The sequence below is a fragment of the Carlito syrichta genome, unplaced genomic scaffold (assembly GCF_000164805.1).
Source record: "Carlito syrichta isolate Samal-C Ts95f unplaced genomic scaffold, Tarsius_syrichta-2.0.1 Scaffold304709, whole genome shotgun sequence".
Classification (NCBI taxonomy): Eukaryota; Metazoa; Chordata; class Mammalia; order Primates; family Tarsiidae; genus Carlito; species Carlito syrichta.
This window is the reverse complement of record NW_007248805.1, coordinates 313765-339436: the sequence shown is the minus strand read 5'-3', so window position 1 is coordinate 339436 and position 25672 is coordinate 313765. Positions and strand designations below refer to the sequence as shown.

Below are 25672 nucleotides of genomic sequence, written 5' to 3'. Positions count from 1 at the left end.
AAGGCGCGGGATTACAGGCTGAGCCACCGAGCCCGGCAACTTTTTTTTTTTTTTAAAGATTTGTTTGTTGAATAAAAAGTATTCAGAGCTGGGCATGGTGGCTCACGTCTGTCATCCCAGCACTTTGGGAGGCCGAGATGAAAGGATTGCCTGAGCCCAGGAGTTGGATACCACCCTGAGCAACTTGGCCAGACCTCGTCTCTACAGTAAAATTAAAGAATTAGCTGGGCATGGTGACGCACAACTGTAGTTCCAGCTACTCAAAAGGCTGAGGCAGAAGGATCACAGGAGCCCAGCAGGTCGAGGCTGAGGTGGCCGTGAGCGTGCCACTGCACTCCAGTCTGGGTGACAGAGTGAGATCGTGACCCAAGAAAAAAAATTTTTTTTAATATAAAATTTTGTATATATATAAAGTTTAAGTTGACATGTTATTTTGTTGAATGTATATATAATTTAGATTAACATGTAATGGATTTGTTTTTGTTATCTTTTTTTTTTTTTGAGTAGGAGTCTCACTTTGTCACCCAGGCTGGAGTGCAGTGGCACATTCATGGCCACTGCAGCCTCGACCTGCTGGGTTCAGGTGATCCTTCTGTCTGCCTTCCAAGTAGCTGGACCCACAGGCACGTACCACCATGGCTGGCTAATTTTTTGATTGATTGTAGAGATAAGATCTCACCAAGTTGCCCAGGCTGGTCTTGAACCCCTGGACTCAGGCAATCCTTTTGCCTCTGCCCCCCAAAATGCTGGGATCACAGGCATGAGCCACTGCAGCCAGCAATTTTTCTTTTCTTTTTTTTTTTGAATCAGAGTCTTACTCTGTTGCCCAGGTTGGAATGCAGTAGCACGCTCATGGTCACAGCGTCAACCTGCTGGGCTCTGACGATCCTTCCACCTCAGCCTGACAGGTAGCTGGAACTACAGGCATGCACTACCACGCCTGGCTAGTTTTGTTTGTTTGTTTGTTTGTTTGAGTTGGAGTCTCACTTTGTCGCCCAGACTGGAGTGCAGTGGCCGCTCCCGGCCACCGCAGCCTCGACCTGCTGGGCTCTGGGGATCCTTTCGCCTCTGCCTTCCGAGTAGCCGGAATTACAGGCGCACACTACCACGCCCGGCTGATTTTTTTTGATTTATTGCAGAGATGAGGTCTCGCTGCCCAGGCGGGTCTCGAACCCGCGGGCTCAGGCAGTCCACTCACCTCAGCCTCCCAAAGGCGCGGGATTACAGGCTGAGCCACCAAGCCCGGCATGTTTTTTTTTTGTTTTTTTTTTTAATATATTGTAGAGATGAGGTCTCATGAAGTTGCCCAGACTGGTCTCGAACCCGTGGGCTCAGGCAGTCCTCTGACTTCAGCCTCCCAAAGTGCTAGGATTACAGGCGTGAGCTACCGCACCCGGCTGATTTTTGTTATTTATTTATTTTATTTATTTATTTTTTTGAGTTGGAGTCTCACTCTGTCGCCCAGACTGGAGTACAGTGGCTGCTCCCGGCCACCGCAGCCTCGACCTGCTGGGCTCCGGTGATCCTTCCGCCTCAGCCTTCCGAGTAGCTGGAACTACAGGTGCGCGCTACCACAACCGGCTGATTTTTTGATTTATTGTAGAGATGAGGTCTCGCTGCCCAGGCGGGTCTCGAACCCGCGGGCTCAGGCAATCCACTCACCTCAGCCTCCCAAAGGCGCGGGATTACAGGCTGAGCCACCGAGCCCGGCTTGGCTAATGTTACTTTTAAATGAGCTAAGTTTTTGAAATTTCTGCTTTACTTTCTAATGTGGTAAATGTTTGTAGATGGAACCATATAAACAAAAACAGTGATTTTAAAGGTACACAAAGGTCTGGAGACCACAAGCTTGGGAACTGTCATGTTAGAGTAGAAGCGAGGCTCGTTGAGCCTTTCATGGCCCTGTGAGTGTGAGTGAGAATGTCCCCAGCTCTTTTCTTCCTTTGCCTGTTGAGCTTATTTCAGACTTGGCCATCTGCTTGTGGTTATTTAAGAGAGTCTTTAGCTCAGGGCAACTCATGCCAAAGAGCTGTGTTTTATTTGGGTGTATTCGTATAAACAGAGGTCATGAGAAACCTGCTGGGGGGAAAGAAGAAGTGTGCACTGTGGCTACAACTCGTGTTCGTGTATTTAGCTTTTACTCTCCATTCTTGCCTTCCTTAGGCTGTGGTTCTTACCTTTTGGGGGTGATAGCACTATTTGAGAGTCTAGTGAAAGGCATAGACTGCCCATGTCTACATAGTTTTTCATGTAATTTCATGGGATTCATGGACCTCAGATTTAACAATCCCTTCCTTAGATTAACTTCAGTCGTCCTATTACTTTTAGACAGTTATTTGGGAAGAAGCACACTGGCATAATTATGATGTGAGACTCCCCCACAGGACTGATCCCAGGAGAAATTGGGTGATTGCGGAGCACACTGACCTCTGTGACTGGTTCCCGCTCGCTTTTTTCTCTGTCTCTTTCTACCACTTCCACTGGAATGTACCAGAGCGTTTTGCTCTGATATTTCTTTTTAATACTGTGGTAAAATACACATAGTGTGACATTTCCAATGTTAACCATTTTTAAGCATACAATTCAGTGGTGAGAAGTCCATTCACGCTGTCATGCAGCCATCAGTTGTGCGGCCATCATCGCAGTTCATCCCAGGCCTCTTTTCTTCCCAGTGGGAACCTCTCTGCCCATGAAACACTAACTCTCCATTTTCCCCTCCCCCAGCCCCAGGCAGCCACCATCCTACCTTTTGTCTCTGTGCATCTGACTACTCTAGGGACCTCAAGTAAGTGGCTCCAGCAGTGTTTGTCCTTTTGTGACTGGCTTATTTCACATAGCATGAGGTCCTCAAGGCTTATCCATGTTGTTGCATGTCAGAATCGTCTTCATTTTTGAGGCTGAATAATATTCCATTGTACGTATGTCCCACATTTTTTTTCTTCGTTCATGTGTCAGTGGACACTTGGGTTGCTTCTGCCTTTTGCGGTGGTGAATAACACTGCTGTGAACATGGGTGTGCGAATCTCCTTTCAAGTCCCTACTTTCGGTTCTTTTGGGGATCTGCCCAGAAGTGGAATTGCTAATCACACGGCAATACTGTTCGGTTTCTTGAGGAACCCGCCATACTGTTTCCAGCAGTGGCTGTGCTATGTTACATTCCCACCAACGCAGCACACAGATTTCGTTTTCTCCACATCCTTGCCAACGCTTGCTTTTTTTTTTTTTTTTTAAATAATGGCCACCCTACAGGTGTGACATGGTATTTCATTGCGGTTTTGGTTTGCATTTCTATAATGATCAGGGATGCTGAGCATTTTTTAAATGTGCTTATTGGCTATTTGTGTATCTTCTTTGGAGGAATGTCAGTTCAAATGATTTGCTGTTTTTTAAATTTTTAGAGAATTGTTGTTGCTGCAGAGAGGCCTTTGTGCTTGCCTAGACAGCTCCCCACTTCCGAGGCACTTGAGCCTTTCTCTGGGTTCCCTGGGGAGTCTGTTCCTTTGCGCACGTGTGTGCCGAGAGGGATGCTGAGCAGCTAGCTGCTCTGGCAAACTCTGCCTGGCTGTGGAAGATTTGCCTTTGTCTGCTTCTCATGGAGGAAGTTCTGCTTCTTGTGGCAGGTGCTGCAGAAGTGAGCTGTGGGCTGCTCTTGGAGACGAGACGATACTGCCATCGCACTTTTTACTGAGTAACTATAAGCTTTTGGGAGAAGGAGGAACCGGACATTCAGTTTTATAGTTTTCTGGTGTGAAGACATTCGAGACCAGAGGCTAGCCAACTATGGCCTGTTTTTGTAAATAACGATGTTTTGTTGTTGTTTTAGTATAGCCAGGCTCGTTTGTATACATGTTGTTTGTTGCTGCTTTTGCATGGCAGTGGCTGAGTTGAGGAGCTGTGACAGGGATTGACTGGTCCACAGAGCCAATCATTTGCCATCCAGCCATTGACAGAAAACGTTTGCCACCCTGGCTGTTGTAAATGTTTGAGATAAATCTTTTTTTAAACCATATTTGCAATATAGTGACAATGACTGCTCACTGTTTATTCTATGCTTGTGCACTTTGAACACTGGAAATCTCACATAGATGTAAGGTATTACTGCTTTTAAATATTGACTGAACTCCAACTTTGCATCTGGAACCATATTCGTTAAGCCTTTTTCTGCTCTGATATCACACCTGGCCTGTTACTCTGATGGGAGTCTGTACTTTTCTTTTACCAACAAGTTGGCTTTTAACATAGACTAGCCTCCATTTATAAGCAGAGCTTTGGGTTATGAATGTCCACCAGCAGGTTGGCGTAAGCACTCTCTTCCCTGAGTCCTTTGGCTTAGTACCTAGTTGCAGGTTGAGACTCCTTTATCTGAATTGCTTGGAACCAGAGGTGTTTCCGGTTTCCGATTTTTTCCAGATTTTGGAATATTTGCATGCTTACCAGTAATATATTTACTGCTCAGCATCCTAATCCGAAACCCAAAGTGCTCCAGTGAGCATTTCCTGAGTCTCATATTGGTGCTCAAAACATTTCAGGTTTTGCAGCATTTTGGAAGAAGGATCGAGGACACTTAGCCTGTATAGATTTAGCCAACCTTTGCTTTCGCTTTCCAAGCAGAAGCTAAGGTGGCCCCAGACCCACTCATGCTGTCAGCAATGGGGATGGGATCTTACATGGCTGGATGTAGGAGACTCTGGCTCAGAAGCCCTCAGGGTCAGAAGGAGGCATACCCTGACCGACCGCACACTTGGCTGTGACCTTGCCGCCCCCTGTGGGGAGGCTTGAGATGGCGCAGCCTGGTCAGGATGGGTGTTTGATTCCAGCACTGCAGGGTGTAGTTTCTGCTGCTGCAGAGAACGGTCCGTGGAACCCCACAGGATCTGTGGGCACCAGAAACTGGGGAGGGGTTGTGTAAGCGTTTACATGGGCAGAGGGTCTGAGGTTTCCAGCATATTTTCAAAGGGGTTGGTGACTCTAGGACGATGTAAGCCACTGCTAAATAGACTTGGGGGGTGGGGGAGAGAGAGAGAGAGAGAGTGTTCTGTTAGGCTGGTTTAGTACAGGGATTTTTTTCATTTCTTTTAATCACCAAAAATATCATCATTACTTTTCCTTAACAGATCACCCCAAATTCCTGTCATGTTATCAACCTAATCAGAGCTGCTGATCAACATTATGAAATTATCAGTTAGCCAGCAGTTTCCCCCTGAGCTAATATAAGCTATAGTCAGAAGCAGAGAGGCCTCTCCTGCCCCAGGCTGACAAGCAGCCTTGTCAGGCTACATTGCCTTCAAAGCGCTGGGAACCTGAGTCCTGGGGGCCACAGCCACCAGAGGGGCTAGTGGGCGATCCGTGGTGGCATGCCCTCCCTGGGCCTGCCTGGCCTTGCCTTTCTGCCTAGTGCTGCTGGCATGCATTTGATTTCCATGTGTCTTGGGACACTGTTGAGACCAGCTCATCTCCATTGATTACTGCTGTGTTGAGGGAGATCAGAGTTTCTTCCTGAGAAGGTTTTGCCTGTGACCACCCAGCCTTGGCCGTCCAGCATTGGGAAGTCCGATCTGCATCCTTGCCTCGCTCCTGCCTCCTGTGACTGTGTGCACTGGCTAGGGGTGGGGAAGGGCGGTGCACCTCCACTCGCTGCATGCCAGCTCTGATCAACAGAGCTCACAGCATTGTGGTTACACGTGGCAGCTTACAGAGGCAGAAGGAATCTCCCCATGGTGCCTTGGGTGGTTCTGGAATCCAAGGGAAGTGGGAGCTGGAAACATGGCGGGCTTGACAGCAGGCATCTCACAGAGCTGGCTCTTCTGGTGTCAGATGGCCTTTCGTTCTGTTCTCGTGGGCCGTTGTCCTGCTTTGTTTGATGCTTTCTATGTGCCATTTAAGATAGAATTTGACTTATCACAAGATACACAATCATAACTGTTAAACCTGATGACTTTGACCTCCCTGGGGTCATGCTTCAAATGTATATCGGAAATGCATTTTGGGTCACTTTCTCGTGATCCTCAAGTTTGAAGAGGAAAGAATTTCATTCCATGCGTAGTTGTTCTTGACCACTTACAGTCTGCCCATGCTTGCATCTGATTCTGTCTGTGAGGAGGATTTTCTTAGTGGAGGCCAGAGGACACCCTGTGAGCTGACCCCTCCCCAGCACGGGTGCTTTCGGCCAGTGTGGCCCCCAGTCAGTGTGTGGCCCGTGCATGAGCACCAAGGATGGAGCTCCTTTGTCCCCCAAGCAGAGGGAGCTGAGCAGGGCTTAGGCAGTCTGTGGAAGGGCAGGATTCCCACACCACCCAGGCCTTGCCATCACTTTCACTTCTTTAGTTCTGCGTTTGACTCAAAACTCCCTCTGCAGCACAGCAAGAGGAAGTGGAGAGAAGCTGCTGAGTGGGTGGGTGTGTGGAAGTCGCGAGGCTCTCCTCACACCTAGGGAAGTTGGTGGGGACATTTTTCACCCTTTAAGTGACTGTCGTGGGCCTTGGCTCTTGTGGGTCCTGTAAATCATCACCCCTCAGAACAGATTGCTAGCAGCTCCTGGGCTTGCCCAGCATTTGAATCATGATTGTATTGTCCTGAACTGCAGGCGGATTACACGGTTATGAATGGTCTTTCTTCATAGCACAAAGCCCAGGTGTTAAAAGCCTGGTCCTTGGAGGCAGGTGAACTTGCTTTTAAGTAGTGGCCTCTCCGCTACAAGCCATGTGACCCTGGCAGTCTACTAATCTGATCCAGCCTGCGGTCTTCAGAGGACTGCTGCCCTCCAGGAGGTCATTGGAAGATGACGCAGGAGAGGTGCCTGGCCTGGTGCTGGCATGTGGTGACCACAGTCAGTGGTGATGACCAGTGCTGTTGTGTCTTTGTTGCAGTTCCTGCAACCATCCTAGAAAACTGGGTTGGGGGAAGGGTGGTCTGTCTCTTTGCTGGCCTGCTTAGATTCTCTTTGACTCAGCAGGGAAAGGTGACCATCCAAGGGACGGGTAGCACCTCCTGCAGATGGGGTGCATTGGCTTTTGTTTTTGGAGATTGGCTTTTGTTTTTGGAGCTAGAGTCTGACTATGCCACCTAGGCCGGAGTGCAGTGGCGTGATCATAGCTCACCATAGCCTCAAACTTCTGGACTCAAGTGATCTTCCTGCCTTAGCCTTCCAAGCAGCTGGGACTACAGGTATATGCCACCATGCCTGGCTTATTATTATTTTTAAAATATTTTGTAGAGATAGGGTCTCACTGTGTTTCCCAGACTGGTCTTGAACTCCTGGCTTCAGGCAGTCCTTCCGTCTCCTCCTCCCAAAGTGCTGGGATCACAAGTCTGAGCCAGGATGCTCCGCCTGGCTCTTTTGTTACTGGGTCAAAGAGAGGATCACCTGGTTGAGCATTTACATGAGCAGTGGCACTTCCTGCGTCAGTGGGCATCTGTCCTGTCCTTGGCGTAAGAAGTGCTTCCCAGAACCGAGAGTCAGGGTCATTTCTTGGTTTCGGAGTGGGAGGAACCCCCAGGAGGACAGTCTCGTGGGAGCTCCAGGGGCATGGCCCCGCCCAATGACCCTCTCCTTCCCTCTGCCCTTCAGTGGTTTCCGAGTCTTCATAGCCGGCCTGACTCTAGAAGAGTTGCGCAGCCTGAGCATCTGTGCTTAAACTGAGGTCTCCGGGGGGTTCTGTGCTCACCCCGAATGAGCACCACTCGAGTCTGCCATGTAGACTTTCTCCTCCACACAAGGAGAGCAGTGCTAGGACGGAAGCAGCAGGGCCCGGCACACAAGTGCCTGCGTGCAGGGCTCCTGCCTCCCACGAGGCATTGCTCCTCTCCCTGTGCTCGTTCTTTCACCACGTTTGCCGCTGCTGGTGGAGTCAGAAATAGCCAGCCCAGCCTGGGTGGGTCTCCACTCCCAAGGGAACCGGCCCCACACCATGGTCCAGTGAGTGGCACCTGTCACCCTTCCCAGCTCCAGGGGTCTTTGGGGAAAGAGCAGCACAGGTGGGCTGGCTGCTGGCCGCATGATGCCACGGAGCTCGCCCTCCCAGCCTATCCTTCCTCTCCGTGTCCTGACTCATCGCGTGCATAGGCAATGCCACTTCCAGGAGAGCCCAGGCGCTCTGGCAGTCCCCAGGTGCTCGCTTGTTCCAGTTTTGCTCACTGGATTCCTGCCAGATGTGGCAGCTGCTGGGACACAGTACATGCCACATTTGGCACTGTATTAATCCTCTCTAACACTAACACTGGAACAGCAAGGATGCCACTGCTTGCCACAAGCTGCTTGCTTTGTGTGTACTGTTTCATTCATTTCTCCAGCAGCCCTGAAGGTAGGTGTTGTTATTTCTGCAGCTTAACAGATCAAGAAACCCTGACTTAGAGAGGTTAGGAGACTTATCTGAGGTCACACAGCCAGTAACCAGCAGAGTTAGAATTTGAGCCCAGGACATGCGGATGCTCAGAACTTGCTTGCTTAGCTCCGCTCTCATTTCCTACTCCCTGAGTGAGCTCATTCCCTGCCTTGGCCGCGACTCGACCACCAGGCTTGAGCCTGATCTCTGCCCGCAGCAGTCTCGTAGAGGGCTGTCTTACACATGACCAGAAGTGGCATCATTGCCACTGGTGGGCTTTTGAAACACTGTGAGCTTTGCTTCTTGTGACAACACTGGCTGTTCCCAGGGTGCTTCCGTCAGCCCTGGCACGTGTCCTGCAGGGCCTGGCGTCTGTGCCATGGTGACGTGTCTCCACTGGTGCCTGGATGTGGGCCGTACAGGCTCATGCGTGGGGTGGCTCGTGGCCTGCCTCTCCCGGAGAGTGTCTTCAGCAGAGCCTGGAGGAGGTGCCGCAGTGGCGCGCGATGCCAAGGAGGTGCAGGCAGGCGCCATGCCAGCGCCTTCCGCTCCCCTGCTCACGGGTTCCTGACCCCAGACCTGCAGCGCCCTAGCCCCTCTGCCTGCTCTCAGTTCCCCCACACCCACTCCCTTCCCCGTGAAAGGTGGGCCCACCACGCTTCGCCTCGGTTCTTTCTGGTACCTTCAGCTTCCCTGCCTGGCTGCCCTTCCTGCTCCCCGTAGCCACCGAGGTGGAACCAGCCACTCGTCGCGCCGTCCTGCCTTGCTTTTCTGCACTGAGTCTCTCGCCGCCCTGCTTCTCTCCGTCCTTTCTCCGTGGAGGCAGATCTGATCATGGCCGCCCACGTCAGGGCCTTGGGAGACTGGCCTGAAGGTTGTGCGTTCTCTCCGTGGGTCGCTCACGTTTGGCTCCAGCTCCTTGTTCTGCTCTTTCCCCTTCTCATGATCGCATTTGGCTGGTCTGAAGAAACCCCTTTAGAGGCCCCTGGGACCTTCAGGACCAACTGGGAGAACAAGCTCGTGGCGCCACGCCTTCCTTCATCTTTGGCCTTACTCTTACCCGGCCTCGTTTCTGGGCCTCTCTGGGGTCCGCACGGAGTTGTCCTTCCCTGACAGATGAAGCGGTCTCACCCCGAGCCTTGTACCTATTGTCCAGAGCGTCTCCCCAGAAGGCCCCCCAGCAGTGGCTCACTCCTGAGCTGTGTTGGGCCCTTTGGGGGCCCTCTCTCCCGCCCCTGCCAGGCTTTCCCCGCGTGCCACCTTGAAGTCCAGGAATGAACATATGCCTCTCCTGGCTGGCTCTCCTCTCTCTTCTTAGGAGTTTCTTTGGTCAGGACTGACTTCAGCAAGGAAAATTCAGAGGAGACTTTGAAAGGATTTTATCCTTTAAGCAGTCTCCTTGTGGCTACTGTTTTTCTCAGTTATTCACAAAAAAGAGAATGGACTGTCCGTGACCGGAAGTGCTGAGCTTGTTGCGAGGCCTCAGTCCTGCTGGGGGCTGGTTTCACAGGGCAGAGCGCTGTCTGCGCTGGCCACTCCATGGGCCTTGCCAGGGTGAGCAGGAGGCTGCCCCCAAGAGGAGCCAGAGCTTACCTGGAAAGGTGATACTTCCCACTCCGTCTGTCCTAGTGGAGCCTTGCCTGCCCCCCGGAGGAGGTGCGCCCAGTGCATCAGCAGTGCCCAGCGCGTGCATCGCCCGTGAGTGTGCGACTCGGGCTTCCGGGCCCCTCTCTCCCCAGGATGGCGGCTCAGCAAGCCCCCTGGGGCAGGGGCCGCAGCCAGCGTTCACTCCTGTGTCCCAGGGCCTGGCTCAGGCCGGGCTCCGTGAGTTTACGTTGACTGAATTTTAAAAAGCGTTGAGAACCAGAGAGGTTTAATTTAATTTGTTTTTCTTGAGTTGAAGTCTCACTCTGTTGCCCAGGTTGGAGTGCAGTGGCACGCTTTTGGCCACCGCACCCTCAACCTGCTGGGCTCCGGCAATCCTGCTGCCTCAGCCTTTCAAGTAGCCAGACCTATAGGCATGCACCACCACACCTGGCTAATTTTTGGCTTTATTGTAGAGATGAAGTCTCACCGAGTTGCCCAGGCTGGTCTTGAACCCGCAGGCTCAGGCAATCCTCTCACCTCAGCCTCCCAAATTGCTGGGATTACAGGCTTGAGCCACTGAGCCTGGCAGAGAGGTTTAATTTTAAAGGAACAGCAGGACTGCCAGAGAGGTTACTGGAGAGGAAGGCCTTTGCTGATCTGCCTCCACCATCTCTCAGCTTCTACCATATGCGTGCAGGAGTCCTGTCTTCCAGAGGCAGGATTCCCTGCGAAAGTTGCTGGACACGCCCTCACTGTAGCCTGGCTTCTCAGAAGGGGTGTTGCAGGTACTGCTGGTTGATCCTCATCTGGAAGATAATTTAGCATTCCGGGAATTTCTTTTGGAATCCTGAGCTGGAATGCCCCCCACTAATCAGAGCCGGAAGAGGGAGGAAGAGGAAATTGGATCCTTCACCGCCCACAGGCCCATTCTTAAACTGCATCAGTAATTGAATGCCATTAAGCAAAGTTACTTTGCCTGCCGTAAGGTTTATGATGAATTGAAAGGGTTGTTGATGGGGAGGGAGCAGCCCCCTTTGGTCATCAATATTTCAGAGGCGTGTCAGGAGCTGGCAGTCCTGGCTGACCTTGAGCGTGGTGGAGGTAGCATGCAGCCCCTGAGGCTGCCTTTTACAAGTCACTTAATGAAACCTAAGCGAAATTTGCAAGGATGCACCTGTGAGTTAATTGAATGAACACTCTCAGCTGAGGGGAGGCTCCCCACATGATGCTCTGGGACCAGCCCGAGCCCGTCCTAGCAGAGGTCACAGCTCTGTTCAGAGCTGAAGTGTTTAATGCTTGGGTGTCCTGATTTATAGCGTCTGCTGGTTCCTTTGGTGTCAGTACTCCCACCACGGCCAGGTTACAGCTGTGACCTTGGGTGGGACTTGCTGGAACCGTGCTGCTCCCACATTCCATGTTTCCTCCTGGTGGCCGGGGAGAGCTTGCTCCATGGGCTTGTTTTCAGATACCTGGCTGGCCTAGACGTGGCCTCGTTACTGAGAGAGAGCCTGAATGGGACGCGCTTTAAAAATGAGAAGCTAATGAGTCTTTCATTTTGTTTTTTCTTCTCCCTAGCTGCCATTAACTTAGCAAAGCTGAAACTTTTCAGACATTATTATGTCTTGGTAAGTAAAAAAAAATCCTAAATTGTAAATAAGGTCAATTCAAGGAGTAGAGCAAATGAACCTCCAGAGAATTGGTGAAAGCACAGGAGTTTGTCCTTTTCACACAGCTGAGGCTGAGCTGTGGGGATTTCTTTCTCTTTTTTGGGGGGGGAGATAGGGTCCCAGTATGTTGTCCCCGGCTGGACTTGACTCCTGGGCTCAAGAGATCCTCCCACCTCAGCCTCCTGAGTAGCTGGGACTGCAGGCACTCTCCTCTGTGCCCAACTTTCATATTATAAAAACAAATTGTGTCTCTTAAAATGGAAAGTTAAATATTTGAGTTACTTTTTAATTTTAGTTTTGGCTTGTGTGTGTGTGTGTGTGAGAGAGTTGGAATCTCACTCTGTCACCCTAACTGGAGTACAGTGACATGCTTATGGCCACCCCAGTATCGACCTGCTGGGCTCCAGCAATCCTTCCTCCTCAGCCTTCCAAGTAGCCAGAACTACAGGCACGCACTACCATGCCTGGCTAATTTTTTTGATTTATTGTAGAGATGCAGTCTTGCCAAGTTGCCTGAGCTGGTCTTAAACCCACGGGCTCAGGCAATCCACTCATCTTGGCCTCACAAAGTGCTGGGATTACAGGCCGAGCCACTGAGCCTGACTTAATTTTAGTTTTAAATTTGGCTTTAAATACTTAGAAAAGTGTTACATGCTTGATTTAAACAAAACAAAATCAAAAACAAAAAACCTGCTGAGGTTAGAAACCCAGCACAAGCCTTGATGAGCTTGGTCTTCTCCCCGCCCCTCTTCCGCCCTCCCCAGGGTGACTGCCATTACCAGGAGAGCAGACAATCTTTCAGGTTTGTTTTCTAGGCATGTGCCATGTGTAGCTGTTCCTCTGACTTGCTATTTTTATTCATTTAGAAAATTGGAATCACCCATCATCATGCTCTTCTGCAGCTTTTTTTTTAGTCAGAGTCTCACTCTTGCTCAGGCTGGAGTGCAGTGTCATGCTCAAGGCCATCGCAGCCTCGACCTGCTGGGCTCAAGCAATCCTCTGGCTCAGGTGATCCTTCCCCCTCAGCCTTCTAAGTAGCTAAGACTACAGGCATGTGACATCACGCCCAACTAATTTTTTTTAATGTATTGTAGAGACGAGGTCTCACCAAGTTGCCCAGGCTGGTTTCAAACCCTGGGCTCAGGCAATCCTCTCGCTCCACCTCCCAAAGTGTTGGGATTACAGGCATGAGCCACTGTACCTGGCCTTTTTTTTTTTTTTTTTTTTTCAATTTAAAAAATTACTCATCTCTACAATAAATCAAAAGATTAGCTGGGCATGGTAGTGCGCGCCTGTGATTCTGGCTACTTGGAAGGCTGAGGCGAAAGGATCACCTGAGCCCAGCAGGTGGACACTGGGGTAACCCTGAGCATGCCACTGCACTCCAGCTTGGGCGACGGAGTGAGACTTCAACTCAAACACAAAAAACATTACTTGAGCAACCCCCTCTTTCAAATTTCCCTGAAGAAAACTAGTTGTAGTATTGGTATAATATTTCTTTAAAGAATAGAAAATTTGAGACCACTTTTGTAAAACTTAGGTTTTAGTCCTGTTTTTTGATAGAACTATGATGGGCATGAAGTCCTATCAGCAAGCACCAAAGGCAGCATTGCTACACCTGAGTAGGACTGTGCTTTTTGGAAAATATAGCATATGGGTCTTCCTGGCTCGGTAAAGAAAGTTTGCAAGCCTTCCATCTGTGGTTTTGGCCTTGACTGTCACTGCGGACAGTTCTTTTGCCTCAACAAACATAAGACTTCAGCGGTAGAGAAGCAGGGACAGTCAATCTACTTTAATTTTTTCCTCCTTGGATTTTGTGTCATCCACAAGAGCAGGCATAAAGCCTCTCTTGATCACGTGGTGATGATGCTGAGTGGCCCTTCAGTGACCAGGCCACGGTCATGGGGCTTTGTGCTGAAACCCAAGCATGCCTGGCCTGCTGTAGGGGCCACCCAAGCTGAGTCCTGTGAGCTGTCCATGCTCTTGTCACAGTGAGGCAAGACAAAGGTATCCACCCTTGCTTGAGTACTTGGGAGTATTTGTATTAACACGTCCTGCGAGTGTGAACCTCGAACGTTTATAGCATCTGCCAATGAAGAGACTAAAGACATTTTCCCCATGTGGCTTTAGTTTGCTACCACTACTGGTAGATATTCCTCAGAGCCTGGGAATAAAAAATATTGCCCCTTTGGAGATTGAGATGAAGTGCTTATGTGTATGGACAGGGTAAAAAAAGATTAGTTACAAGGACCGCAGTTCTTGTCCTCCCGTGAATATGGCTATCACATCAATATGCCAGTCACCTGGAGAAAGTGAAGGAAGCCTTTTAGGTGTAACCGGCAGAGGTGCCATCTCTCTCTGCCGTACTTGCCAACTAACACTGCCAGTGTCAAATACTTGGGTGATTCTGTCTTCTGTTTCCTAGTTAATTTGCGGAAGAAGTTCCCTAATTTTTATGTTGATTGCGTTTCCCATTTCTTTCCTGCATGGAGATTGTATGTTACATATACTTCACCAGGATCATTGCATTTCTCCTCAAACTTGCTGTTCCGTTCCAGTGGCAGTGGCTCTACCAGGTATGTTGCTCACGGGGTCCATGCCGGAGGTTTTATGTCTGATGGTGAAGTTTTGGGGTGTGACTTATAGTTGTTAGTAACTTTTTTTTTTTTGAGTCAGTCTCGCTCTGTCGTCCAACCTAGAGTGCAGTGGCACAATCTCGGCTCACCACAGCCTTGACCTCCTGGGCTCAGGTGATCCACCTGCCTCAGCCTCCTGAGTAGCTAGGACTACAGGCACGTGCCACCATGCCTGGCTAATTTTTTAATTTTTGTGTAGAGATGGGGTCTCGCTATGTTGCCTTGACTGGTCTCAAACTCCTGGGCTCAAGTGATCTTCCCACCTTGACCTCCCAAAGTGCTAGGATTATAGGTATGAGTCATCACGCCTGGACTATTAACTTATCTAGGAATGACTGCTAAGACCTTCCATCTGTTCTGGTCTATAATTAAGATTATCTGTTTGTCCAGGAAAGCTGCTGAATTATGTGAGAAACCTGAAAATAGTTGCATTATTGATTATAGTTTTCATTCTTAAAAGTCTTTGAGGAGAAAAGCCTCAGTCAGAGAAAGTAAGATCTGCCCTGAATAATTGAAACCTAGATGAGACTGAAGGTCATTTCCTCTAGTTACAGGACTTAGAGTAGTTGTGAATCCAGGTCTTCCTTCCTTGCCCATTATTAGTGTTATTACTAGTTTTTGTTTTTGTTGTTTTTTTGTAGAGACAAGGTCTCGCTATGTTGCCTAGGTTGGTCTCAAGCTCCTGGGCTCAAAAGCATTCCTCTCGCCTTGGCCTCCCAAAGTGCTGGGATCACAGGCATGAGCCATTGCACCTGGCCTTGGCCCGTTATTATTATTATTATTTCAGTAATAAAATATTTTGGCAATAAACTAGAATTAGCTTAAGTGCTAGAGTAAGCCACCAAGTGATGTTAAGATTTTTCTTGAAGAACTCGCTTGATGCTTTGGGTACTATAGGAAATTGTGGGTCTATAATGAGCTCTTTTTTTGAATCGGAGTCTCACCATGTTGCCCAAGGCTAGAGTGCAGTGGCACGTTCACGGCCACCACAACCTTGAACTTCTGGGCTCAGGCGATCCTTCCGCCTCAACCTTCCAAGTAGCTGGAACTACAGGCATGCACCACCACGCCCAGCTAATTTCTTGATTCATTGTAGAGATGAGGTCTTGCCAAGTTACCCAGGCTGGTCTCGAACCCAAGGACTCAGGCAGTCCTCTCACCTAGGCCTCCCAAAGTGCTGGGATTATAGGCGTGAACCACCACACCCAGCCCTGTAATGAGCTCTTAAAAGCTATCAGTCAAGAATAGTTAAAACAAAGAACACCAGAGACTGTCATCTCTGGGCAGATACTCTTGGCTTGAGCTGCTTCAAGTCTAAGGCAAGAGTCTACCGTTAACTCTGGCATTTGAGTGAGTAATTACTGAGGGGTGGATCATGAGGACTATGTCAGTTTGTTTAGTTCCACTCCTTTCTGAAGAACGATGTTGCTAATCTCTTTGTTTTGTGGTTTTTAAACTTGCAGCTCCTGGATGAAATGGCCACACTGGTATTCTTTGTTCTAACGGGGTATAAATTCCGTCCAGCTTCAGATAATCCCTACCTACAACTTTCTCAGGAAGAAGATGACTTGGAAATGGAATCTGTGTAAGAAATCTATTCTGTCCATTCTTTTTTTGCCCGACCCTTTCACCCAACTAAAGACAGCACAGTGTGAATTGGCCTAGTTCCTTTACCTAACCTCTTTACCCACCTAAAGACAGCATAGTGTGAATTGGACCAGTTCCTTGGCCCAACCCCTTTACCTAACTAAAGGCAGCACAGTGTAAACTGGACCAGCTCCTTTACCCAACCTCTTTACCTAACTAAATGCAGCACAGTGTGAATTGGCCCAGCTCCTTTGCCTGACCCCTTTACCTAACTAAAGACAACACAGTGTGAATTGGTCCACCTCCTTTGCCTGACCCTTTTCCCTAAGAAAAGACAGCACAGCATGAATTGGCCCAGCTCCTTGGCCCGACCCCTTTACCTAACTAAAGACAGCATGGTGTGAATTGGCCTGGCTCCTTTGCCTGACCCCTTTACCTAACTAAAGACAGCACAGTGTGAATTGGCCCAGCTCCTTGGCCTGACCCCTTTCCCTAAGAAAAGACAGCATAGCATGAATTGGCGCAGCTCCTTGGCCCGACCACTTTACCTAATGAAGAGTAGCACAGTGTGAATTGGCCCAACTGCTCTCAGCATGTTGTTGTTCCAGAGGTAGTTCCTCTATTTTTTTGTTTGGTTTTTTTTTTTTTTAATTGGAGTCTCACTTTGTCACCCAGACTGGAGTGCAGTAGCATGCTCCCAGCCACCGCAGCCTCCACCTGCTGGACTCCGGCAATCCTTACGCCTCAGTCTTCCAAGTAGCCAGAACTACAGGCGCGCGCTACCTCGCCTGGCTAATTTATTGATTGATTGATTGATTGATTGATTGTAGAGACGAGGTCTCACCAAGTTGCCCAGGTGGTTCTTGAACCCGCGGGATCAGGCATTACTCACCTCGGCCTCCCAAAATGCTGGGATTACAGGCTGAGCCACCATTCCTCTATTTTTAACAGAGGGAAACGGATGCCAGGACCCAGCTCTCCTATTTACTTTGAAGTACTGTGTCTGCCAAGCACTGCTCAACCTTGTCAGGGAAAATAGAACTTGCCACCTATTAAGCGTCATTGGAAGCTGCTTTCAGTAACTCAGTGGCAGGAACTTGGGAATACACCTGACCAATTCACAACTGCTGAGAACAAGCAACCCCCTCCCTCTGAGGCCAACCAATAGGAGCTCATGTCTGAAAATGCAGTCTTCTGGGTCGTCTGCAGGACTGCTCATGCGCCCAAATGTTCTTTATCATCAGGTAGCAAAGTGGCTTTCACAGCCAGCACAGTGACTTTGACCTACACGTGAGCACTGACATGGGCTTCTGAGTCACAGGGTGAGGACTCTAGGGTACTGTTTGCTGGGAAAGGACAACTGTTTAATGGAAAATTGAAGAGTGAATAAGCACATTTGCTTGTTAACGCTGAAATACGAGAAGCTGGGCCAGTTTTGTTTAGTTGGCTTAAGGCTGCAGTTTTCCTCTTCTCCCTGGTATGGAATGCTCTGCTCCCAGCGCTGGCTGCCTTTGAACTCTTGTTGACTTAGAGGCTGAGAATCGCCCATGCTGGGCTCCGTGGTGTCAGGGAGGTCTGGCAGCATGGGACATCCTGTGTCCAGTCCCACGACTGGAACAGGCACAGAAGACGGGGCCTGCCAAGGGCCCCCACGCAGTATCTTCCCCTGCAGAGGAAGCAGTTCCTTTTTAGACTGGAAGGAAGCAGGAGGGCCGTCAGAGGGGCTCTTCCAGAATGTTCAGGCACAAAAGAGAGTCAACCTGGTACCCAGCCGCACAGCAAGTAACTGACCTCTCCCCTGCCGAGAGTCCTTTAGCTATCTCTGCAGCATCCATGGAGTTTCTCAGGCAGGAGAAACCTTGGCTGGGCCACAGTGCCTCGGGCCTTATGGAGTGGCACCCCATGGTGGCAGCCTGCAGTTCCTGCCCCCGTCCCTTCCTCGGCTGTCACAGTCGCACCTTGAGGCCCAGGGTGGCTGTAAAAGGCACTTTGCTACTTGCTGATAAAGAACGTTTGGGCACATGAGCGGTCCTGCAGACGACCCAGAAGACTGCATTTTCAGACCTGAGCTCCTACTGGTGGGTCTCAGAGAGAGGGGGTTGCTTGTTCTCAGCAGTTGTGTCATGAAGGAATTTTTGTTTCCTGGTAAAAATTTTTTGAATGTTGTTTGGGTGTTTGTTTGGGTATTTGATGACAGTGGTAACCGTCTCTTAGTGTTAAAATCAGGGAGGGAAGGAGGAGAGAGTAGGTGGAAAGAACCACAGACTTGTTCTTTTTTCTGGCAAAATTTGGGAAGGTTGGATGTTGGAGCTAGAGCTCACCCCTTGGCTGCCTCAGTTTACACTCCTCAGGCAAGGGAAGTGTGCCCAGATTATGCCGAATGTTTTCCATGGCTTGGCGTGAGCCATTGGGAAATGGGACATGAGCTCTCGGGTGGCAGGAAGGCTGCACGTGTGACAGCTACTGAAAGAGCCAGAGTTTGTGTAGGACAGCTTTCCAGGGAGCACCAGCTCAGCTCATTGGAGCAGAAGGTCAGGAGCTCGCTGCGGCTGTGGTAGAGAGCTTTTACATCAGCAAGGAAGTCATGCTGGGAAGTTCTGGGGCTTTTCTTTCGCTTTGGATGCCTTCGCTGAGACAGTCCTGAGGTTCACGAGACAGGGCAGGCCTGAGATGGAGGCGCCGCCGTCAGGCTGCTGGCCGCCTGCCGTCTGTGTCCACTGTAGGGAGCGGAAAGCCTAATTACAGCTTCTCAGAGCATCGTGGCACCCGGGGCTGTCACCTCCCTCCTCTACTTAGAAGTGCTGTTCCTGGATGGCACCTCTTCCACCCTCCAAAAATAACCCATGCCAGAGGCTAGCAGAGCCCTTGCCTTCGCCTTCCAGAAGGTCATTAGCTCTCTCTACAGTGTCATCATCCACATCAGCGGGTGTTCCTGAGAAATGGCGCTGGGTCTGACCCTGCCACAGAACAGAGCTTGCGGGAAGGCATTGTCCCCACACTTCTGCCCCCTGTTGTCCTGCACACGTCCCGGAACAGACCCACACTCTTCCCAGGGGAGCTGTGGACGCTGGCCTGGCCACTCCTGTTCTCCCTCGCCTGCTCTCTCCTCCTCCATCTGAAGCTGAGCTGGGGGAGTGCAGCGCATCTGGGAGGCGACCTCCACTGAGCCGGCCTCCCCTGGGGTTGAGGGCTTCCGGGGAGCTGCCTCCACCCCGCCTCTGGCCCAGGCCACACACAGCTTCCCTCTCGGAGCCCAGGAATGAGGTGCGGGCATAGTCAGAAGTGACACTGACTTTCTCCTGCTTTCCCTTTTGGCGACAGAGTTGACCGTTAGAGTAATCAGCAAATTAAAAGGATAGGATGCACTTGGGATTGGCCTTGGCAACTGCCTCCTGCGCCCTGTGCATCCTCAGTGACCTGGATGAGTTCTGCCGCCTTGAGGAGTGAGCATGGGAGGAAGTGTTTGGTGTGGGGCCGTTCCAGAACACCACCCTGAAGGTTACTGGGAGCCTTCCCCTGCTTCCTGCATTCTTTCCGACGGGTGGGAACAGAAGTGGGAACCGGGGTATTGGAGGCAAAGGAACTGTCCCTGGCCAGGCCTCCAAACGTCAAGTTCAGAACACGGTTTCAGGCCTCAGCCACATTTGCCTGCTGCCCTGTCTTCCAGGGCTTCTACCCTTGGACCAGGCTGCCATCCTGTGTGGCAGAAGGAGCAGGAAGGGGGCGACCCTGGGTCTGTCTGCTTTCCCTCCTCCCGGGCACCTCTGCCCCACTCCCTTCTGCACCCTCTGCAGACCCCCTGTTCCAGGCCCGTGAGGAGCACCCCTCCTTGGCTTGGCACTGACAGCCCTCACTTTGGGCTGGCTCAAGAGTGGCTGGCCCTTGAGGCAGGTGCCCCCCTGTAGTCAGCAGGGGCTTGAGGAGCTGCTGCCCTGAGAGGCCTGAAGGGACTGTCAGCTTTGCTGGTAGCAGGCTCTCCACCGGTCACCAGCTGCCATGGCTGGACTACTCCTCTTCGCCACTGTGTAGAGTGAGTAGCAGTCTTGTGGGCCTGACTTTGAGTCTCACCCTACTCACCCTCTCCTAGCACGCCCCCCCACCTCATGACTGGTTTCTGTTCTCTGGAGCACCTGAGTCACAGTGCGTGTTCTGGAAGCTCAGGTCCTGCCTCTTGCCCTGGAGGTGCCTCCGTGCCTGCGCCCAGGCGTCTGCTTCCTAACTCCCAGAGTCAGAGCCAAGGCCCTGGGTGACAGTCCACTCGCCCTCCAACCCTGCCTGCCACGCCTGCCCGCGACCCTTCCCGCCACCTTCACATAGCCTGGCTGGGCTGCCCCTGCACCTGCTTGGCGTCCCAACCTCTCTGGGAAGCCTGGTGGGTTTTCACCCCAGCCTTTGCCTACTCTCTTTCTCCTTTTTGGAAATTCCCCTGCCTTCCTTCCCCCGATCCTGCTGACATACCGCTCCTCACCTGTCACTATAGGCTCAGAGCGTCCCCAGCACCCCAAGCAGAGGGAGCTCTCAGTGGGGCCACGAGCAAGCCTGGCTCGGGCTCCCCAGCCATGCTGGAGGCGGCTTAGTGGTGTTCCCTGGAAGACTCCCCTGGCTCTGGGGTCTGGAAGAGCAGCAGTTCCGTTCTTCTTCCCCAGTGACACGGCACCAGGCCTGTCTTGCAGGAGCAAGAGTTGTTTTCCCACTTGGTCCATCCTCTGGAAAGGAATGTTTTCTTAGGGAAAGGGAGGTAGAAAAATGCCTTCCCGAGCCTGCAGTCAGAGCCACACCCGGGTTACTGCAGATTGAGCTTCTGGTCCTTTTTTAGCGAGATGTGATAACCATCAGGCGGTCGCGTTGCTCCTGGGAGTGTTGCTAGGAGATTAGGGGTCGCTCTGATCTAAGCAGGCATGGAGAACAACGCCTGCTGCCCAGGTGTGGAGTGGTTGTGGTTTCCTGGCTCGTGCTGGGCACCGCTCGTGTCCCTGTCAGGAACAGCCCTGCACGTCCATTCCCAGGGAGGTGTGGTCCCTCCTGAAGAGGCCAGGCCTGAGACATGACCCTGTCAGCAGGGGTGATGTGGGTGTCCCGCCAAGCCATGCCCCTTTGTCCTGGGTATGCTTCTGCACCACTCACAGCTCTGCAGAAATCTCCCAGTTCCCGCTAGAGCCAGGTTCTGGCCACATTGCTTGTCCTGCATGTCTGAAGGACTCTGGTTTGAGAAATGTCCCAATGGGGCGGGGGGCAGGTGACGCTGAGCCTGGGCACAGCACCAACACAGAGACAGGAGTGGAGGGAGGAGGAAACCTGGGGGGAAAGAAGCCACATTTGTTGACCATGAGGACTAGGTCTGCTCTGCTTGTGTCAGGTGTGAGGCCGCTGTGTCACCACTTGTGGGGTGGCTAGTGGAGGGCTAGGCTTGGCCCTTGGAGAGTCTGTTGTGTTGGTCAATTGAGTTTATTTTGCTAACTAAGAAGTCCTGCTGGTCCGTGACAGGGCGCTTGTATGCTTCCCTGTCTCCTGGAGTGCGTGGGAGTGGCAGGGCTGGGACTTGACACTCCGTATCTCTGCTCAGTTTCTCCTGCCGTCCTTCGTAGGTACAGACAGCTTGGAATCTGCCCTGCTCACCTTTTGTGAGGCCAGAGACTGTTGTCTCAGAGACCCAGCCTCTCGAGGGATGTTCCGGTCCACCGTGCTGGGAAGGCCTGCCTTGTGCAGTCCTCACGCCCTGTGAGCCCAGTTTCTTAATGCTTAGCGTCAGGGACCAGCTCATGGCGACTCCTCCATGCCAGGCCCCAGCACAGGAGAAGGCCCTGCCCTGGGATCCCAGTGGAGGCAGAGGCCACATGCTGCCTGACACCACGTGGCCTGGCCAGCCTGCAGAAGCCAGGGCTGGGTTCTGTAGAGAGCAGCCCATTCTCTATGGTGGTCTGTCTTTGGGCCCAGAAGATTCCTCCAAACCTGTGATTCTGCCCATGACTCAGAAATGATCTGCTGTGGCTCGTTATTTTAAATGTCTGTAAAGACAATTAGCTTTGTTTTCTGGATGTTAACTATGATGCAGATATTGTCTTTATAACTATAACTGTCATGTATATTATATATGCAGCATGAAAATCCTGGAGGCCATGACAAAAAGGGGACGAGATCGATGAGGATTATGGGCACAATGACTGACGTTTGTCTGTCAGGTGCTTTGGAGACGCTCACTTTTTCCTCGTGGCAGTTCTGGAAGGGAGTTATTTATTGCGCTTATGCACAGAGAGACCATTTCTTACACCTGAGGGCAAGGGACTTGGCCACGGTCACAAAGTAGCAGGAATGGGCCGGGGTTGCAGCCCGGCCTGCCTTGTTCCCGCACCCTCCACCTCAGCCACCCCTCAGCCTGTGCCACTGCTGAGCTCAGCCAGGGCAGGGCCACCTTCGACTCTGAGACTGGGGTGGTCCTCACTGTTCCTTTTCCTACTTGTCCAGAGTGACGACGTCAGGAGTGATGGAGAACATGAAGAAAGTGAAGAAGGTGACCAACGGTTCCGTGGAGCCCCCGGGCGACTGGGAAGGCGCCGTGTGAGAGAGCCAGCCCCAAGGCTGTCGCTATCAAGGAGGACGTTTACTTTCTTTCTAGTCCCATTGGTGAGCGCGAGAGCTCCTGCCAGTGAGCATCGGCACCTCCCACAGTGACAGCCCAGAGCCCGCGGCCGGGAGCGGGCACCACGGAAACCCTCTGTACTTTCATGGAACCAGGGTCTGAGGCTGGTTACCGCAACTGGGATTCTCCTCAGGCGGGGCTGGTGGGAGGGCGTGTAGGAGGAGAGGAGGACACCAGGCAGTTTGTTTTTCATGTAACCCCCTTTTTTCCCCACTGGGAGCTCTGAGGCACATGTGGCTGTGACCCCCCACCTCCCCTCCTTCCTCTCCCCTCCTCAGTGTGTCACGGTGTGGGAGGGATGGTTGGGAGAGGGGTGGGGGCGTGGGACACCAGTCACAGCACAGAAACGGGCTTGGGAAAGGGTCACAGTCTGATGAGGCTGTAGGGACTTACCAAGAAGGGAAGGGAGTGTGCCATTGGCTCTTTGGGGGACAAAAATGAATGCAGTTAGGTTGTTTTAGAAAGCAAAGTCAAAACCCAATTTAGCAGCGCCCACCCCAGGATTCCTGCCTGAATGTTGCCCCGGACCTTATCCCAGACCGTGAAAGTGCCCAAGCCAACGGTTCTAGAACCCCAGTGGTCTTTCCAGCAGCCTCTGTCGTCCGAGTGCTGGGGTGTCATGGTCGTGCCCTGGTGCTCCGCCCAGGTGGTGGGAAGTGGCTTTCTTGCAGGAGATGTGTTCTGCATTGCCTGTTGGAGGGAAAGTGTGTTTTTAGGCTCAAAAGGCATTCTCCCATGGAAGGCCCCGGACTGCCCAGAGCAGCCAGCACGTCCCTCTCTGTGGCTTATGTCTGTTTCATGTGATCAGAATTTGGGGGGAAACAGGAGGAGATTTTTCCTAAGGAACAGCGATGGACAAAATAGGTTGTATTTCAGCAAATACTTAAGTACAAGCAAACCATCCTCATTACAAAGCTTTTCCTATAGGCCAGTAGAATTTCTAAGTAGACGAATTAAACAGAATTGGTCCCTATCTTCCAAGAGGACGTGTGTGAAGGAAGTGAGTGCGATTAAACAGGTTTATTCTCAGGGACTTGGGATGGTGGGATCTTTTAGAGAAACCAGTGACGTCTCTTCCAGACTTTCAGAGCTTGGGGACAAACACAGGCTTCTGCCTAAAGTGAGCAGCATTGCACTCAGAAACAAGTCACTTGGATGACTGGACAAGCTCGGGAGGTCCATGGTCATTGAGGGCTTAACAGGAGACCAAGACACAGCCCCAGCAGGAAAGCTGCTTCATGCCTAGGGGGCTAGTGGGGTAGGGTGCTTCCAGAAGCTCGAGCACCCTTGCCTGGGCCTGTCAGGGTGTCAAAGTGTAGGGGACCAGGCTCCGTGGGGTGCAGTCACAGGCTCTGGGAGGTGTCCTCACCTCCAGCTCAGAAGTGTCGCTAGGAAGCCATAGGGTCTAGGGTAACACTCGCTGTTCCAGGTTTAGGAGCCTGAAAAGCCTTCTCTGCGGGCACAGTCTTCCTTCTCCCACACCATTTTCTCTTCCTGAATGACCAGGGAGGAGGCAGGTGTCCCTTTGACGCAGGGATTGGCCAGCATGGAGGAGTAGCATGCCATCTTCCTGGGCCAGGGCTGCTGCCCCGGCAGGTACTCGAAGGAAGTATCCGCGTAGCTTCCAGTCTTCAGAAGCGCTCATGTGGGAACCTTTTCTTAAAGTTAGCTTGGAGCTGTGTCACAGGAGCAGGGAGATGGAGTGGAGGCAGGGACGTGTTTTAACACTTTGCTTTCCTGTGCGTTAACACAGTGCCTGCACTGCAGAAGTGTGGCTCGGGCTGTGGCCATCAAAACCCACCCAGGTACTTCTTCCAGAGGCATGCATTGCTTTTCTCCCACAAGCAGATGACGCTGGCGAGGCCACTGGATGCCTTGGCAGCCACGAGTTACACGCAAGGCCTCCCTGCTGGAGGGGAGTGTCGGTGGAGGTGTCCTGTTTCCCATGCTGGGTTTTGAGGCAAGGCAGCCAACTGTGGAGGAGCGCGGGAGGGCAGGGTGTGTGGACGGGCACTGTGGAGCCCAGCAGAGACGAGCACTAGGCTTCCTCGGCCCCATGCCACCCGGGCTGTTGCAGCATGGCTGGCGGCTGCAGCTGTGTGGTCCTGGTGCTCTGGAATGGCAGTGTGCAGGTGAGAGGAGGGGGCGTCTTGGGGGAAGGGCGGCCCTCCCCTGACCAGCGGGCCACCCGCCGTGTCCTGTGTTGTGGCTGGTGGAAGGCTGGAAGTCTGACGGTTGCTGGAGAAGGTCAGAAGTCCAGCCCAAGACTGGGAAAGTGGGGTGTGGGGCTAGGCTTTTAGGAATCACAGAAGCCCCATCCAGCTCCATGGTGTGTCTTGTCCATCACTTGGCAGCTGTGACCCAGCGTCGGGCTCTGCTGTGGGGCAAGATGACAGTCGGGACCCAAAGCTGAGTCATTCCCCTGGCTCACAGGCGCCTTCCTGTAGCCCCACATGCCCAGCCCCTCGGGTCGCGCGGTCCGGCCCTTGCGGTGTTTCAGGGACTGGGCAGGACATGCTGTGTGCACGTCGCAGAGCCAGGGCCGTGTTTCTCGCTTCGCTTGGCATGCCTCCCCACGTCTGCCTACACAGAACACCCTGCTTCCTCTGAGAAATCTGCTGTGGACTGAAACGCTGCTGGCTGTGAAACTTAATAAAGTACGTGTATTTTGCTAGAAAATTATTTCTTGGACAACAAGAACAGTCATTGATCTTTTTTTTTTTTTTGAGTTGGAGTCTCACTCTGTCGCCAAGACTGGAGTGCAGTGGCCGCTCCCGGCCACCGCAGCCTCGACCTGCTGGGCTCCGGCGATCCTTCCGCCTCAGCCTTCCAAGTAGCCGGAATTACAGGCACGCGCTACCACACCCAGCTGATTTTTTAATTTATTGTAGAGATGAGGTCTCGCTGCCCAGGCGGGTCTCGAACCCGCGGGCTCAGGCAATCCACTCACCTCAGCCTCCCAAAGGCGTGGGATTACAGGCTGAGCCACCGAGCCTGGCTTAGTCATTGATCTCTTAATCCTGCCTTTTAACCATGGCCAAGGGCTCGATCAGCCTATATCTTGGTCTCTCGGAGCTTTAAAATGTAAGTAGCCATACGTTAATAATGCAGAGTGTGACGCTGGTGGACTGTGGTTCATCCTCTCCTAAGGAGACCCTCGCTCCAGTGTAAAAGATGCAGGCTCAGGACATGGCCAAGAAACTGCTGTAGAGTGAAAGATCCAAGGTTTTCCTCACC

The 25672-nt window shown here is 51.8% G+C and overlaps 1 protein-coding gene across 1 annotated transcript in view; it reads left to right on the top strand.

Moving 5' to 3' along the window:
- The window catches only part of GPR107 (G protein-coupled receptor 107), a 61603-nt gene extending 37899 nt beyond the window's left edge, over positions 1 to 23704 (top strand). The window contains exons 14-17 of the mRNA XM_008060720.2: positions 11484 to 11533; positions 14068 to 14151; positions 15675 to 15796; positions 22261 to 23704. Coding sequence (XP_008058911.2) covers positions 11484 to 11533; positions 14068 to 14151; positions 15675 to 15796; positions 22261 to 22357 — 353 coding nt within the window. The 3' untranslated portion in view covers positions 22358 to 23704. The remainder of the gene's footprint in view (positions 1 to 11483; positions 11534 to 14067; positions 14152 to 15674; positions 15797 to 22260) is intronic.
- The last annotated feature ends 1968 nt before the right edge of the window (positions 23705 to 25672 follow it).